We start from the raw sequence: 15996 nt of genomic DNA, 5'->3' as shown, positions 1-15996 counted from the left end.
TGCTGGTTTGAAGGAGAATGGCTCCCATAGGCTCCTATGTTGGGATGCTTGGTCCCCAGTTGGCAGCACTGTTTGGGAAGGATTAGGACATGTGACTCTTGTTGAAGGAGGTGTAAAGCCCACAACAATCCCAGTTAACTCTCTCGGTCTCATGCTTGTGGATCAAGATGTGAGCTCGTGGCTGCGGCTCCAGTACCTGCTTATCAAGTGCCATGTTCCCCATCATGATGGCCGTGAACTCACTCTCTGGAATTGTGAGCCCCAAATAAACTCAAAGTTGCCTTGGTCATGTTGTCTTATCACCACAATACAGAAGTAAGTACCTAAGGCAGGCCCCTTTGGTCGATGGGCTGGTGGGGGCAGGTCCTTTGCCTGGCCTGTGGGCACTGAGGTTCCACTCAGGACCCCTGTGGAGTTTCAAGAGAACAGAAACCTTCTGGTGAACAGGACACCATTCCCCCAGAAGCCTTCCTAGGGGCCTGATTCCCACAGGATTCTTCATAAGCCCCTGCTCAAATCAATAGCTTTCAAGTCCAAAATTCTCCTTGGTCTCCATGGTTACAGTGCAAGTTGGCCTTTGCATCCTGGTCATTTCGCAGGAGAAAACCCCAGGCTCAAGGGGGCTGCAGTTTGTTTGTGTCTGGGTGGGTGGTGAGGCTATGGTCCTCCCTGAGAAACTCCCCGGTGGGCTCCCAGGACCTGTAACCTTTCCTTCATCATGTGGAGGAGCGGCGCCAGGGCTTCTGGCTGGAGCTGCCATAATTTGTTTTGCCTCAGAAGCTAAAACGTGATTTCCCAGAGGCTGTGAGCCCAATTGCAGCTTCTGAGGAAGAGAGGAAGGCATTTCATTTGAGTGTGGGAGAAACTCCAGCAAAGCCCTAGGATGAGCAGTGCCCCTCCAGCCACCCCAAGAATCAGCCGGGCATGGTGGCACACACACTCGGGAGGCAGAGGCAGGTAGATTTCTGAGTTCGAGGCCAGTCTGGTCTACAAAGTGAGTTCCAGGACAGCCAGGGCTACACAGAGAAACCCTGTCTCGAAAAACAAAAAACAAAAACAAACAAACAAACAAAAACAAAAGGATCAACAGTGTCCACAGAGGCCCTGACACTGGGCTGGAGGACACCAGAGACCACTTGCCCACGGTGTGACCCCTAGTGTGCCCCTCCCTTGGGGAAGCATTGTCCAAGTGTCCTTCTTCCCCTTGCAGGCTGAGCTCCCTGGTCCACAGCCAGGAAACAGTTCCCAGGGGTGCGCCCTGCCTTGCCCTCATTAATTCTTAACCTTCCTAAACCTTAAAAAACCAAAGCAAGTAGCGTGCATAGATTGGACCTGGCTTCAGAATTCAGGACTGGACCATCGATGTCAACTAGAACTCTGCTAGTCCAAGAATGGCTGGGATTGGCCTGGTGCTAGAAAGGCAGGCTCAAAAGGGAGGGCTGGGGATGTAGCTCAGTTGGTAGAATGCTTGTCTATCATACACAAAGCTCTGATTCCCTGCACTGCATGGAGACAGGCATAAACGGTGTACAGTAACAGGCAGCGCTAATCCTAAACACACCACAGGTAGACACAAGATAAGGAGTTCAAGGCCAAACTGGGCTACCTGAGACCCTGCCTCAAAATAAATATAAAATAAAAATAAAAATAAAAATAAAAAATGAGAAAGGAAAGGAAAAGACAAAGGGAAAGACCGAAAAGCAGCTTTACAAAGTGGGAACCTCCACCCAACCGATTGGTCGAGAGTCTCCCAGTCTCTGTCCTGTCAGCAGCTCAGTGTGGGGGTATCCATGTCTTTCCTCCCCACAGAGAAAACAGGGCGGTGGTGGCTGTGCCTTTGAGCTATCATGTACCCCGATGTACCCCGGGCCTCAAACTCAGCTGTCCGCACCCTGTGGACCTCAGCACATCTGGGGGCTGGTGATGGCTGAGTGACCGAGAGAAGAAGCTGTGTTTGTGGCCTTCCCTAAGGCAGGTCACTGAAGCCATAGGACAGAACCTTGTCCCTCACAGTCAGCCAGAGCCACCCGTGTCCTCTTGGTGGAGACAAGTTTCCTCTTCTGCCACCACTGCCCTTGCAGACGGGTCTGTGTCATCAGTGAGACAATGGAAGCCTGGCCAGGAGGGCCTTGTGTCTGAGAGTCCAGGGAACCTGGATTTGTGGTCAGGCAGACATGCCACCCTGGCCGACCAAAACCTGCCCGATGCCCCAGGTGCATTGGTCACCATCTCCTTGTCTATAGAGATTCAGGAAATGACCCCTAGGTGTCAACCTGGCCTCCCTGTGTCTGTCACACCAGAAGCAAACTTCCTTCTTTCCATCCCCACGTGGCCCTGGCTTCTCTTCTGGACCGGACTGGCCTCATTAAGCTCTCCCTGTCTTCTCCCCCTATACCTTCCAGCACCTTCCTAAGTACAAACCTGGGTCCTTGAGCCCCTGCTAATCACTACCCTCACCCCCAGCAGAGGGCATGGTGACTTCCTGGCCAGCTTCCCTGCCCTCTGTGTCCTCCAGCCACCAAAGCAGGTGCTGGACCCCCAACCAGCTGGTACCACTGCTGCCTGTCCTGAGCTCCTGTCCACCCTTCCCATGTCTTCTTGTTCTCCCCGCCTTTTCTCTGCTCCCCGGTACTCCCCACAACTGAATGTTTGCTGTGCCCATCCTTTAGGTCCAGCACAGTCACATCCACTGGCTGCCCCAGTGTGAAGTCCCAGCCCTCTGGGCTCTGCTTCCTTTAAATCCCCAAACATCCAGGAGGTGACCTTATGGCCTCTTCTGTCTTAATTACCCCTGAAATACCTTGAGCCTTCCCTTTTTTACTGTCCCCACCACCCTGCTGAGGTTCTTAAATGATCCAATTCCATTTTTAAATTCAGCGGATTGAAAACTCTTGTGAGAGGAAAAGGAAGGATTAGCCACCAGCCAGCCTGCAGCAGAGCAGTGTCTGCTGAGAGCAGCCTCTGAGGAGAGCCGCTCAGGGAGTTGGGACAGTGTTACTTCTCTAGAGCCTGCGTGTTTCTAAATCCCAGCAGATAATGAGGTGGAATTCAGAGGCTGAGTCATTGGCCTTTGCTCACACCACTGGTGAACGGAAGAGGGGGGATTCCAGCCCAGCTCTGTCTACCACAGAGACCTGGGGTAATATACGGCCCAGACGTGTGGGCTTGTGATCAGTCACCTCCTGTGGGCGTGTGATCAGTCACCACCTCCGTGCTTTTATGCTCTTCCCAAGGCTATTTTTATTTTACTCCTGATGTACAGCAGGACATCTGTCCTTTCCCTGGGGACTTCCTGGGAGCTTGTCATTCTCCCCGTGGAGCCGAAGAAACGTTTGCTGAAGGCAGGGACAGAGGACAGCCTACTTCAGGGGCCACCCACACCCCTGTCATTTTCATTACTATTCAGACACTAAACAAAGCTCTCGTGGGTGGCCAGAGGGACTCTCCACTGTAGCAGCTCAGACTGATTAAGGGGCCCCTGGTGACACCTGGACATGCTGGATGGAGTCTTGAAAGGGCTCCAGTCACAGCTTAGCTGAGGCTATACTACCCAGGACGGGTGGCCTGGGCCATCTTTCTTGATATCTTACCCTAGCCAGAGACGTCCCAATAGTCCTTCTTCACCACCTTAGCTCTTGAAATTTCCTTCCCTCCCCATCTTTTTCACCAACAGACCCTGGAAGGGGGAGGGGTGCTGTGCACACTCGAGTGTGCAGGCTCCAGCTCCTGTGCATAAGCAGGGAGGCCAGAGCAGGATGCCAGGTGGGTGTCCTGCTCTTCCTTATCCCTTTGAGGCAGGGTCTCTCCCTGAACCTAGAGCTAGACTGGTTGCCAGTAAGCCCCAGTGATCCCCCTGTCTGTACTCCCAACAGCACTGGGGGTGCACATGTAAGCCATACCCAGCTTTTTACAACACTGTTGCTAGGATCCAAGCTCAGGTCCATGAGTTGCAGTGGGTGTTCTTACCAGCCCCAGGAGAGTTTTCCATCAGGGACCCTCAGCTTTGGGAAGAAAAACCCATACATGGCTCAAATGCAGAGAAAAAAAAACCTGCCTGCCTCTGTGTCTGTGTGTGTGTGTGTGTTATGTTGAGAAAGCACAGCAGCTCTAGGGTAGCTTCCTAAAGTGGCTTGGAGGCATCACCCTTTGGGAAGCCTCCTTCCATTGATCTTCCCCAGTGTCACCCAAGGTGCATTCTCTCCAGGAAAGAGAGGGTAGAGAACCTTTCATGACTGGCTCACCCCTCCCCCATCAGAACCCCTGCAGAGTTCTCGCCCTGTCTCACCTCAGTGAACCGAGGTTTAACAGACATTTGCCTAAAGCAAACCCAGGTTTGGCTCAGTCTGCTCTTTCTGGCCCTAACTGAGGTATCCTGAGGCACCTGGTCAAACAGGGGTGGGTCAGGAGCAGAGGAGAGCAGCCTTCAGGACCTGCTTCAGGTCTTGCCATTATTTGTGGATATTGGTTGAGTCCTCCACAGGGCCCTGTGCCTTAGAGGGAGACACTGGCTTTTCTTCATTCCTTTCACTCGCTGTTACTCTGGTTTTCATCTCTTCCCTAACCTCGTGTGTACCCCCAAACAACCCTGGGGAGACATCCCAACTCTATAGACCCCCAAGGCTGCTGGTATTTAGTGTTATTCAGCGCTTCCATTTTTCCCAAAAAAGGAAACTGAGGCATAAAGAAAGAAGGTGTTCTCCAAGACTCCTGACCAAGTACCTTGATGGTGGAGCTGCAGGCAGCCCCCTCTGCCCATTCCTGCCAGGACCTGTTCCTCTACAGCTCCCACGAAGCAAGCACCTTTTCACCCAGCATCCTTGGCGAGCATGGTGCAACGTTCGTTATTCCTTGCTTAGGTATTGTCTTATTGATCCTGAGAGTCAGCACTGTAGATGTGTGAAAAACAGTCTTCTACTGGTAATGTGACTGCACAGACTCCAGTGTAGACACACAGACCACAATGCCCTGAGCATCCCACGGGGTGCAGGCTTTGGGAGCGGTGATTAGGAACTGACACCAGACTCTTCAGCCTGGCCTGAGGGTTAGGGACTGAGTGGCAGGACCCTCTTTGGAAACTCTTCCTTCTCTGTCTGCACCTGGCTCTGTGGGAACTCTTGCCTGGCTCCTCTCTCTGCCCTCCCTGAGAATTAGCAGGGAGGTCAGTGGCTGCCTGCACCCTTTGTCTTCTGGATGTCAGAACACAGGCCTTATTGTGTGCCTGGGAAAGTGGATAAACAAGCAGCTGGGCCTTTGGCCCTGAGGCCCCAGAGAAGGGCCAGAGCCCTCTGGGTGGGTGGCAGGGGGAAAGACTGGCCTGCAAAGAGAATAGAGTCCGGATGCTAAGGTGCTTCTGCCTCTGCCTCCTGACTCCTCTAATGTGGGGTGAGGCCAGAACAGGGAGAGGACAATGTGCTGTTTCTCTAGGCCAGTGCTTCTCAACCTTCCTAATGCTGCAACCCTTTAATGCCTCATGATGTGGTGAACCCCAACCATAAAATTATTTTCGTTGCAACTTCATAACTAATTTTGCTACTGTTGTGAGTTGTAATGCAAATAGTTTTGGAGACGAAGGTTTGGCAGAGGGGTCTTGACTAGGTTCACAGGTTGAAAACCACTCCTCTAGGCTGTTGAGAAGACTCTGAGGAAGAGGCCTGGAGGTTGTGTTGTTAGGACAAAGCACTGCAGCCAGCCTCCTGTCCTCAGACCCTGGGTAACCGTGACTGTCTCCTCCTCCCACCTCCTGAGTAACGATCTGACAAGGGTGCCACCACACCCAGTTCCTGCAGGGGATCTAACTCAGAGTGTCCCATTGCAGCTACACCCTAAGCATCTGGGCCTCGGAGCTCAGGGCCAGCCCTCCAGCTTTGCTTCAGCTAGCCCAGGCACCAGCCTTTGCTGGAGTCCCCCTCTCCCCAGCTCCCTTTGCCATTTGCTATCCCTATATGGTTCTCCTAGCCAGCTGCCAGCACCCTGACCACAGACAGGTACAGGGACCCATGCTACCCAAATCAAAAAACCCCAACAAACCTTTGATGAAACATGGAGCCGGGCGTGGTGGCGCATGCCTTTAATCCCAGCACTTGGGAGGCAGAGGCAGGCGGATTTCTGAGTTCGAGGCCAGCCTGGTCTACAAAGTGAGCTCCAGGACAGCCAGGGCTACACAGAGAAACCCTGTCTCGAAAAACCAAAAAAAAAAAAAAAAAAAAAAAAAAAAAAAACACACACACATGGAAACAGCTGGGTCATTTTAGAGTCAGTAACTTTGTTACCATGTTTTTCAGTACACAATGTTACCATCTTTTCCATTTGTGTGGTGAATAATTTTGGATTGTGTTCTGGGCATCTTGAAGACTAGAAGACTCTAGGTCTCATTAGATACCTCTGGGAAAATGTCAGCATAGTGTAGGTTTCTTTTTAATTAGGAAATTAGTCCAGTTAAGTTGAAGCCTAGCATCCCCACTTGCCCGCTCTGTAAGCAGCTGTTCTAACGTAGCCAATTCCGTTCCCAAAGCTGGTGCTGGGCTCTTCATTGCTTCTCCAAGGATGCACACCCACGGCCAGTCCACTATCTCCTTAGTCAGCTGCTCAGCTCTGAACTGACTTGTTTGTTCCTGTCTGCAGCTCAGGACTTCAGTCAGCCTCACACAAGGGTCTCCATCCACTCCCGAGCTCCGCCTTCTCAGGGTCCTGCCCTGCCCATTCCCCAGGGGCTCTTTTCCTAATTTCTCTCTCACCCCCTCAAACCCTCCTCTCTTCTCTGCCACCACTGCCACATACACGTGACTGTGTGGCTGCTGCCACCACTCAGCTTTGGGACCTAAGCTTGCCTTGTTGGAGAGACAGACAAACAGTCAGACAGACACACACACACATACACACAGAGGAAAAGGGAGAGAAAGAAATACCTAGGGCATTTTCCTTGTTTTTTGTTTTTTGACTCAGGTGGGACCCCTCTCCAGCTTTGCATCAGAAAGGTTTCTTTTAGATTTAGAGCCCCCTCTCTCCCCATCTGCTGCACAGGAAATAGAAGAGTAAAGATAATCCCCCAAATTCAAGGTTTTGTTTTCCCTTTGTTCACCCTGTGCAACCTTGGCTCTTTAGGTTCCCCACTTGGTGCTCCGACTGTGGTCTGTGGGAGAGACAGGATGTGGGGTGCTTGTGTAGCTTACCCAGAGCCAGGTGTCTTCTCGGGTTGGTTTTATTTGTGTTTGGGGAGGGGGTTGCTTTGAGGTCTCCCTGTGTGGACTAGGCTGGCTGGATCTAGTGACCATCCTGTTGGGGGTTACAGCACATGCCACCACACCCTTCTTCCCAGAGCTTTAATATTGGCATCTGAGTAGCAGGCTCGAAGTCTACAGTCTGGATGATGCTAGCAGCCAATCTTTCTTTAGCAGTTCAATGTCTTTTAACTATTCTTTCCTTTACTATTCCAGTTCTTCAGCAAGGGTTGCCTGTACTGGTACTAGATTTTCTGGTCAAAATTTCTTAACTTTGTTTTTTTTCTCTGGTCCAGAGCAAGGCCTGGAACTTATTATAAGTGATCAAAATTATTTCAATAGCAATAGTTACTGGGGGTTGTCTGGGCTCAGCTGCCTCCTCATGGTTTTAGGACCTTAACCCCAAACATCTGAGCCTAGTGTATTGTCCTCATCTGTAAAATGGGAATAAGAATATTATTCAGGACCCAGAAGCCTGTGAAGCTGGAGTAAGCCTGTCTATGGTGTGATCAAAAAGTGCCTGGCATAAAGGCAGTTGCTCTGCACTTACTTGATTCTTGGTAGGAAGGGCTAATGTTTTTTCACTACCTCTAAGTGCTGAAAGCCTGAGACCTTAGGGACAAAGGGCTGCTTGACCTTCACTGGCTTGCCAGGCCTGCGTGGAGAAGGTCTGGGAGGCAGCTGAGCTTGGGAGAGATCTTACCGGTAAGCTGACCACAGCTGGCTCACAGCATCACAGCATCTTTCCTTCAGAGACATGCGACTCTGGGGGATAGATGGAAGAAACCAGCCTGAAGAGAAGAGCAACAGAAATAGAAGGGGAAGCCTGGTAATTGAATGGTTCCCAATGTGAAAGGTCAGCGTTCCTCTGCCAGCAGAACCACCAGTTCCTCTGGCAGCATGCTGCTGGTCCAGCTGTGCGTGCCTCAGCTGTTCCATCACCCCTGCCAGCCCTGAGGCTTGCTCTTTCCTCTCATGGGAGCCGGAGGAGCCCGGGACTGCTGGGACTGCTGGCTCTCAGTGTTACCTGCTGTACTCCTTGGTGTGAGAGCGAGCCCCTGCCCCTTCCTGGAACTCAGCAGACACAGCGTTCTCTGAGACAGGATCTCTCTTGTAGCCTGACTTCAAATACAATCCTCCAGAAACTTTATATTTCTTTGACCATGTTGGGGAGAGAGGGCAGGGCTTGCACATACTCACAGAGTGTCACCTCAGCCAGAGCTGTCTTCACACGTGGGATGTAGGGGCTTTGAGTCGGTATTCCATGCACACAGGTGGCCCAGTAGAGGCCACACACTTGCAGAGGGCAGGGAAGCAGTAGAAAGCAGTTGCTGGTACTATAGGATCAGGAAGATCCTGTTCAGTAGCTGCCACTGCTGGTGACTGCCTAAATGGCTCAATTTCCCTGAGCCTCAGTGTCCTCAAATGTAACATGGGACTGTTACAGCAGCTACTGCTTAAATAGCTCAAAATGAGCCCTGATGAGCCTTGCAGGGATTTTTTTTCACCCATTTTTACGAAATACTGCTAAAGCCTTATTTAAAAAAAAAAAAACAAACAAACAAACAAAAAAACACTGTGTCGGGTGATGGTGACACATGCCTTTAATCCCAGTACTCGGGAGGCAGAGGCAGGCGGATCTCTGAGTTTGAGGACAGCCTGGTCTACAGAGCTAGTTCCAGGACAGCCAAAGCTATTTGGAGAAACCCTGCCTCAAAAAAACAAAACAAAACAGAACAGAACAGAACAAAAAACTCAAACCAAACCTAAACAAATGAGTAGATAGATAAGATAGATAGATAGACCATTGTAACCACTGTTGTGGTCTTTATGGATGCTAATTGTATGTGATATAAGAATTTACTAATTGGGGCTGGTGAGATGGCTCAGTGGGTAAGAGCCCCGAGTGCTCTTCCGAAGGTCCAGAGTTCTAATCCCAGCAACCACATGGTGGCTCACAACCATCCGTAACGAGATCTGGCGCCCTCTTCTGGAGTGTCTGAAGACAGCTACAGTGTACTTACATGTAATAAATAAATAAATCTTTAAAAAAAAAGAAAAAAGAATTTACTAATTACAATTTCCACAAAGCTGTCTTAGTAGTATACCTAGCCACTACCCTGGGACCACCACCCTCCTGAGCTCAGTGGAGGTAGCTGAAGAGAAGTGAGTCACTGTAGTTGTGAGCTCTTAACTGCAGGCTGGGTCACATCTCTGTGGACTGTATGAAGGTCCTTACAGCCTCACATCTCTGTCTGTCTGTCTGTCATCAGACACCCCAACCCCTACCTCTGAACTAGCTTTCTCTGGAAGCAGAGGATGGACAGCCTGCCCCAGTGATGTCCCCAGGTCCTAGGCATTAGGGATTAAAGACTCCCAGTCTGGTAGATTACAGAACCCTGCTGTCCCTCAGAGTGTGTGAGGTCGGAGCTTCTCTTCAGGCCATTGACACTCTGGAGTAGATGCCTTGGACTTGGCCTCAATTAAGGCATAGGCCTTGGCTTTGGACAGGGCTGTAGGGGTAAGATCCTAGAGGCTGGGGGTTGGGGTCAGTATGTCCCAGGCCCTCCTTACATTCATAGGCTCTCGGTTATAGCAAGGGAGGGGGCAGGAGGAGAGGATGGCCAGTGGAGCCATAGGTGAGCTCTCCGACAGTCTGCAGGTGGTACCTGGGCAGTACTATTCTCAGAAGCCCTGTCATTGCCTGGCAGTGTCAGCAGCTTCCTTGGTAGTGGGGATGGGAGCAGGGCAGGCAGCTGCAATGTTGGGGATGCTCTGTCCAGGCCTGAACTGGCAAAAAAACTCTTCCCTGTTACCTGACATCTACCACTCCATGGCAGCTGAGGGGAAGGACTGGGGCTTTCTCAGCTTTGGATAGTGCACAGCACTACGGGTCTCTCTGAACCTCAGCTATAGCATTCCCCTGAGAGTTGATATCTGGAGCCGAGGGATGCTCTACTAGGTAGGTACCAGGTTCAGAAACATCTTAGGACGTTGCATAGCTCCTGGGTTATCCCTCGGATCCAGCAGAGTAGGAAAGCTGGAAAGAGGTACAAAGCCAGAGCCACCATGCACAGGAGTGGAGAGTGGCCATGGTGGGAATTGTGCTCCCTGAAGCCCACCAAGCCAGCCCGTTGATGCTGGCTGCTGCAGTGACGGGGACTAGGTGCCCGCTGCAGCTGCCATGCTGGACAAGCATCCTGTGGATGTGCAGGGAAGACAGTGTGAGAGCAGATGAGTCTTCCCAGCAGCCTGTGCTCTGGCACACGTGACAAGCAGAGCGGGAGGGAGGGCAGACCCGGCTGTAATGATGCCAACAGGCACAGCAGTGACAGATCCCTACCCTGCATGTGAGTCTGCAGCCCAGCCAGAGGGGATTCCAGAAAGAGCTTGCCCTTGCTTTCTGAACCTTCCCCTGAGGAAGATACACACAGCTGTATCAGAAAAAAAAAAAAAAAAAAAAAAAAAGTCTCGCCCTACCATGGACGACGTTTTCCGCAGATGGTGATGACTTGTGGGGAAGTTGCCTAAGGAGGTGCATGAGTATGCATGTGTGTATATGTGTGACTATGCATGTGCGTGTTCATGTGACCGTGTGTAACTAACCAGTTACCACCATCAACACCAGGCACGTAGGAGGTGCACAGTGGACAGCTGTTGAATGAGTGAGTGAGTGAATGAATGAATGAGTGTTAGGAAGGGCCGCTACTAAGGTACAAGCTAACTTGGAAGAAATGTCAAGAAGCTGAAGTACCTAGCTCCTTACTAATTTGCATACACAAGGCTGTGGGTTCAGTCCTCAGCATTGCATAAAGACAGGCGCAGTGATACATGCTTGCAATCCCAGCATTCTGGAGGTGGTGGCAGAAGGCTCTGAAGTTCAAGGTTATCCTTGGCTACCTAGCAACTTTGAAGCCAACCTGGGACAGATAAAATGCTGTTTCCACAAAAAAACCCAAAACCCAAACAACCAAACAAAAGTTGTTAGCCAGGCATGGCGGTGTATGCCTGTGATCTCAGCATTCAAAAGGCTGAGGCAGGAGAATTCAGTTTTAAGCGAGTCTGAGCTACATTGCCAGACCCTGTCTACAGGGTAGACAAACAGTGAACCTGACAGCAGTGTTGGCTTTCAGTGTGCTCTCTTTGGAGAGGCTGTAGGAGCATGCTCTGCACCCTTGAGGCCTCTTTACATTTTCCCACTTGAGTCTTTTTGTTTGTTTGTTTGTTTTGTTTTGTTTTTCGAGACAGGGTTTCTCTGTGTAGCCCTGGCTGTCCTGGAACTCACTCTGTAGACCAGGCTGGCCTCGAACTCAGAAATCTGCCTGTCTCTGCCTCCCAAGTGCTGGGATTAAAGGCGTGTGCCACCATCGCCCGGCCTCATTTGAGTCTTAATCAGAGAATGACATGATCCTAGAGGGAAAGACCACTTTGGGAACACTGGTGTCCTTTTGACCTAGTTGGCGAGACCCACCCACCTCCATTCCACCTTCTGCCTGGTGCCCTGGGCCCTTGGGGTGTCCAGGGTGCTTCAAGCATGTCCTCTTTCCTTCCCAAAGGTGGAAAAACTTGTGAAGTGTTTGGATCCCAATGACCTGGGGAGAATCAACTTCAAGGATTTTTGCCGCGGAGTATTCGCCATGAAAGGTGAGGTCCTTTTGGGAGCCCTGTCCAGATAGGAGGTCAGCACACAGGGGTATCAGAGCCCAGGGTGGGTCCCAGAAATGGGCTCTGTTCCTGGAGGAAGCTGGCTGCCATGTCTCTCTCCTCTTAGGGCTTCCTTATTTATTATCTGCCCTCTCTTCTCTGAGCCCTTCCTAACTCCTCCCTTTCTTTCCTCAATCCTCTCTCTCTCTTTTTTTTTTCTTCCAAAATTCCAAAGGCAGTTTTGAGAACTCACAGAATATTCAGTTTTTCTGTCAAGTTCCCCCAAGCCCCTGAGGAAATGAAGCTGAGGAAGCCCAGGTGCCCCTAAGATTTTCTGAAGGCATTTGTTTCTCTGGGCCAGCTTGAACCACACCTGCCCCATGCCTGTGCTGAGCAGGGGGTAGGAGCCTCCTGACCTCCTAAGAGTGGTCCTATCTAAGGCTTGGGGGTTGCTAGGGAACCTTGTGGGCGGCCCCTGTGCACGGAGGGAAGTACCTTTTAGCCCGGGGCTTCCCTGCGCCCAGCATGCTTCTGTATATGTGAGTGTCTCCTCTCTCTGTCCCCGCTGCGGTTCACCTCATGGAAGAAGTTCTTCTCATCAGGTGCCTTTCTGACATCTTGAGTGGGGCCCTGGACCAGGCTCATGCAGCTGGCCGTCTCCTCCCCTGCCACCTGTTCTTCCAGCTTTTCCCTCCAAGGCCCATTAGTCAGAAGAACAGCCTTGTGGACTGAGGCTCAGACCACTCACTGTCCGTTTATCTGTCTGTCCACAGGGTGTGAGGAGCTGCTGAAGGACGTGCTGTCGGTGGAGAGCGCAGGGACCCTGCCATGTTCTCCAGACATCCCAGACTATGTGGAGCAGGTAAGGGCCCCTGCCTCAGCACCTGCTGCCCTCTGCCACCCTCTGCATTTGCACCTGGGCTCAGCTTTGGAAGGTCTGGAAGGACTGGGCTTTCCACTAATGGTCTTCTGGCATCAAAGTCAAAAGACAACTACAGGATTGCTGAGTAAGGTAGCACCTGCCTCTAATCCTAATCCTCAGGAGGCTGAGGCAGGAGGATTGCCACAGGTTTGAGGCCAGCCTGGGCCACATAGCAAGACTGTCTCAAAATAATCAAGAAAAGAAAAAATATCACTTTGGAATCAGTATAGTGAAGCCCTTAGGAAGTCTAGTGTGTACACACACACACATACACACACACACTAAATATGTAATTAATTTTTTTTTATTTTAAAGTTAGTTTTCATAACCCAGTCTCTAGCCCCTCCTTCTGTCTAGAGGTGGGGAGTTGGAGGGTCTGAGAGTCCCAAGTGTGATATTTCTGTGACCAGCACCATCATGGGGCACCTAGAGGTAACCCCCTAAGTCATCTTAGTGACACAAACTCAGGTGTGGGTAGCAGGCAGTGGTTAGGCAAAAAAGCCACTCCTTTAGGGAAATACCAAGGCCTCCAGAGCTCTGTGCCTCTTTGCGTCCTGCCGATGTGGTAAGTGCCATGACCAGAACCAAGTTAGGGAGACCACAACGCAGTGCCAGCAGTCGTTCAAGGCAGGGACCTGGAGGCAGGAAGTGAAGCCAAGGCCATGGCGGTACCCTGCTTGCTGCTGTGCTCTCTGCTTCTGTGGAGCTAGCTTGGGGACAGCTGCCCTGGGCTGGACCCTCCACCATCAATAAGTAATAAGCTGTCTCACAGTCGTGCCCACACCTCAATCTGATGGAGGCAAATCTTCAGCTGAGGCTGTCCCTTCTTCCCAGGTGTGTCGGGCTGACAGCCAAGAGCAGCCATCATAGAGACCAGCTTCATTTTGTATTTGCATATATCCTTGGCTTTAGTTGACCTCTAGTCTTCCCACTCCCTCTGCTCCTCATACTCACATAAAGGTTCCTAGTTACACGTGTTCCGTTATTGCCTCTGCCCATTTCCCTTAAGGCCTCTCTTGTCCCTCTCTAGTTTCCTGGCTTCTATATACACTGGCTTCCACATAAATGCACAGTGTGTGTGTGTGTGTGTGTGTGTGTGTGTGTGTGTGTGTGTGTTTTAATTTATTCTGCTGTTATCGCCAAATGATCTGTTTATAATGCATTGGACGATTTTTGCAAGCACAGCTTTGTACCACAGGGACAGTTTAAGTGACACTATCCACAGTCTCCAGGGAACCTTCCGGCTGGATGAGGACTGTTTTGGTTTCTCACCCAAGTCAGCTCCAAAACCCCTCTGGCTCTGGGTAGTCCCTCATCACGAGGCCACCTCCCTGAGAAATGGAAGAAGCCTAGAGCCGTAGTATTCTGTGTGGCGGGCTTCTGCGGGGAGGAAGCTATATAAGGTGTCCGGTAATGCTGAGGGTGGCCAAACAGACTGTGTGAAAGCTAAGGCACTATTAAGAGACAAAAGTGTATCAATTCAGTTGACGATTGCAGTTATGCGGGCTGAGTATACCCTGGTGTTAGATTATTTACCTAGGTTCTCATAATTGAGCCTGATCAGATTGCGACATACTTTTGCGACAATGGTTCTCAGCCTTCCTAGTGCCAGGACCCTTTCCTCATGCTGTGGTGACCCCCTCCCCCTAACCATGAGGTTATTTTATTGCTACTTTATAGCTGTAGTTGTGTTACTGTTATGAATTGTCATGTAAATGTCTGATATACAGGATCTGATATGTGACCCCAAAGGGGTCAGAACCCACAGGTGAGAAACACTGACCTAGAAGATTGGGAAAGGCCATTCAGGGTGGGTGGGGGAGGGTGTTTTCAGAGAGGGTTAACTAAAAGGAGATGTGCCCTGGATATACAGGCCCCACCATCCTGTCAGAGGGAATGAAAGGACAAGAAAGGGAAAAGTCGGTAGATCAGGTTCACTACCACCACCACCACCACCACCACCACCACCACCATTACCACCATTACCACCACCATCACCACCCTGCCCTTTCCCACCATGAGGTATGACGCTTCTACCACACATTCCTACTGCCGTGTTACTCTGTCTTACCTCAGTCTCCAAGCAATGAATCCCAGTGAGACTCTGAAACCATGAGCCAAGATAAGTTCGTCCTCCCTCCTTTCCTCCCTCCCTCCCTTGCTTCCTCAAGTCCTTCATTGACAACAGGACTAACACAAGATCTAGGGCAGGAACAGGACAGTGGGTTTTGTAAGGTGGGAACAGTAACAGATCTGGTCGGTCATTCAGAGATTCACCATCTGACGATGGCTTAATTATAATACAACAGGGTTTATTAAATACTGACCAGGAAGCTGGAGAGATGGCTCAGAGGTTAAGAGCACTGGATATTTCTCCAGACGTCCTGATTTCAATTCCCAGCAACCACATGGTGGCTCATAACTATCTATAATGAAGTCTTCTGGCTTGCAGGCATACATGCAGGCAGAATCTGTATATATTATAAATAAATTAATTTAAAAAATATACTGGCCAAGACCATTTCTGAGACTCAAGCTCAGAGAATGGCCCCGAATTACATTAGTCAGGAGCTTATAAAGGCAAAACTCACGAGGCTACAAACTTCCTGTCTTTGTCCAACCAGGGGTAGGCATATATCCTGATGTACTTCCTGCCTATGTAACTCCTCCGCCTACTCATGATCAAGTGCATATCCTGTGCAGTTGGGGCAACCAAGCTTGTTTATAGAAGTGAAAATGTGCGGTTTGTTATCGTACATAAACTACAGCATTTCAGGAAGTTATCTGTCCTTGAGCAAGTCGACCTTACAAGTTACAGGCTTTTGTTTTGTTTTGTTTTGTTTTGTTTTGTTTTGTTTTGTTTTGTTTTGTTTTGTTTTTTAGAGACAGGGTTTCTCTGTGTAGCCCTGACTGTTCTGGAACTCCCTCTGTAGACCAGTATGGCCTCAAACTGACAGAGATCCCCCTGCCTCTGCCTCCTGATTAAAGGCATGCACTACCCCCTGGTGAAGCATTTCTGCTTTATATTTCTCTTAAGCACAGTAATTTAAACTTAAAACATAGTGTCGCTATCACAGGAATAAAGAAACTGAATAACAGGGACAAAAAGCTGATTGGCCAGCATCAAACTGCTATTTTGAAAGGGTTAAGGTAGCAGGAGACTCCCTTACTGTACCAGCTAAGACCATCCTGATTTCCACATAGCAGTTTAGT

The 15996-nt window shown here is 50.3% G+C and overlaps 1 protein-coding gene across 3 annotated transcripts in view; it reads left to right on the top strand.

Moving 5' to 3' along the window:
- The window catches only part of Rab11fip4 (RAB11 family interacting protein 4), a 106382-nt gene that overhangs the window by 16592 nt on the left and 73794 nt on the right, over window positions 1-15996 (top strand). For all 3 annotated transcript variants that reach the window (XM_021176630.3, XM_021176628.3, XM_029483748.2), the window contains exons 2-3: window positions 11774-11861; window positions 12635-12723. In XM_021176630.3, the coding sequence (XP_021032289.2) occupies window positions 11774-11861; window positions 12635-12723 (177 nt within the window). The remainder of the gene's footprint in view (window positions 1-11773; window positions 11862-12634; window positions 12724-15996) is intronic.

This window comes from Mus caroli, unplaced genomic scaffold (assembly GCF_978045245.1).
Source record: "Mus caroli unplaced genomic scaffold, Mus_caroli_1 scaffold_13, whole genome shotgun sequence".
In the NCBI taxonomy this organism is placed as follows: Eukaryota; Metazoa; Chordata; class Mammalia; order Rodentia; family Muridae; genus Mus; species Mus caroli.
Note: the sequence above shows the minus strand (reverse complement) of the source record. Positions and strands in the feature narration are given on the sequence as shown.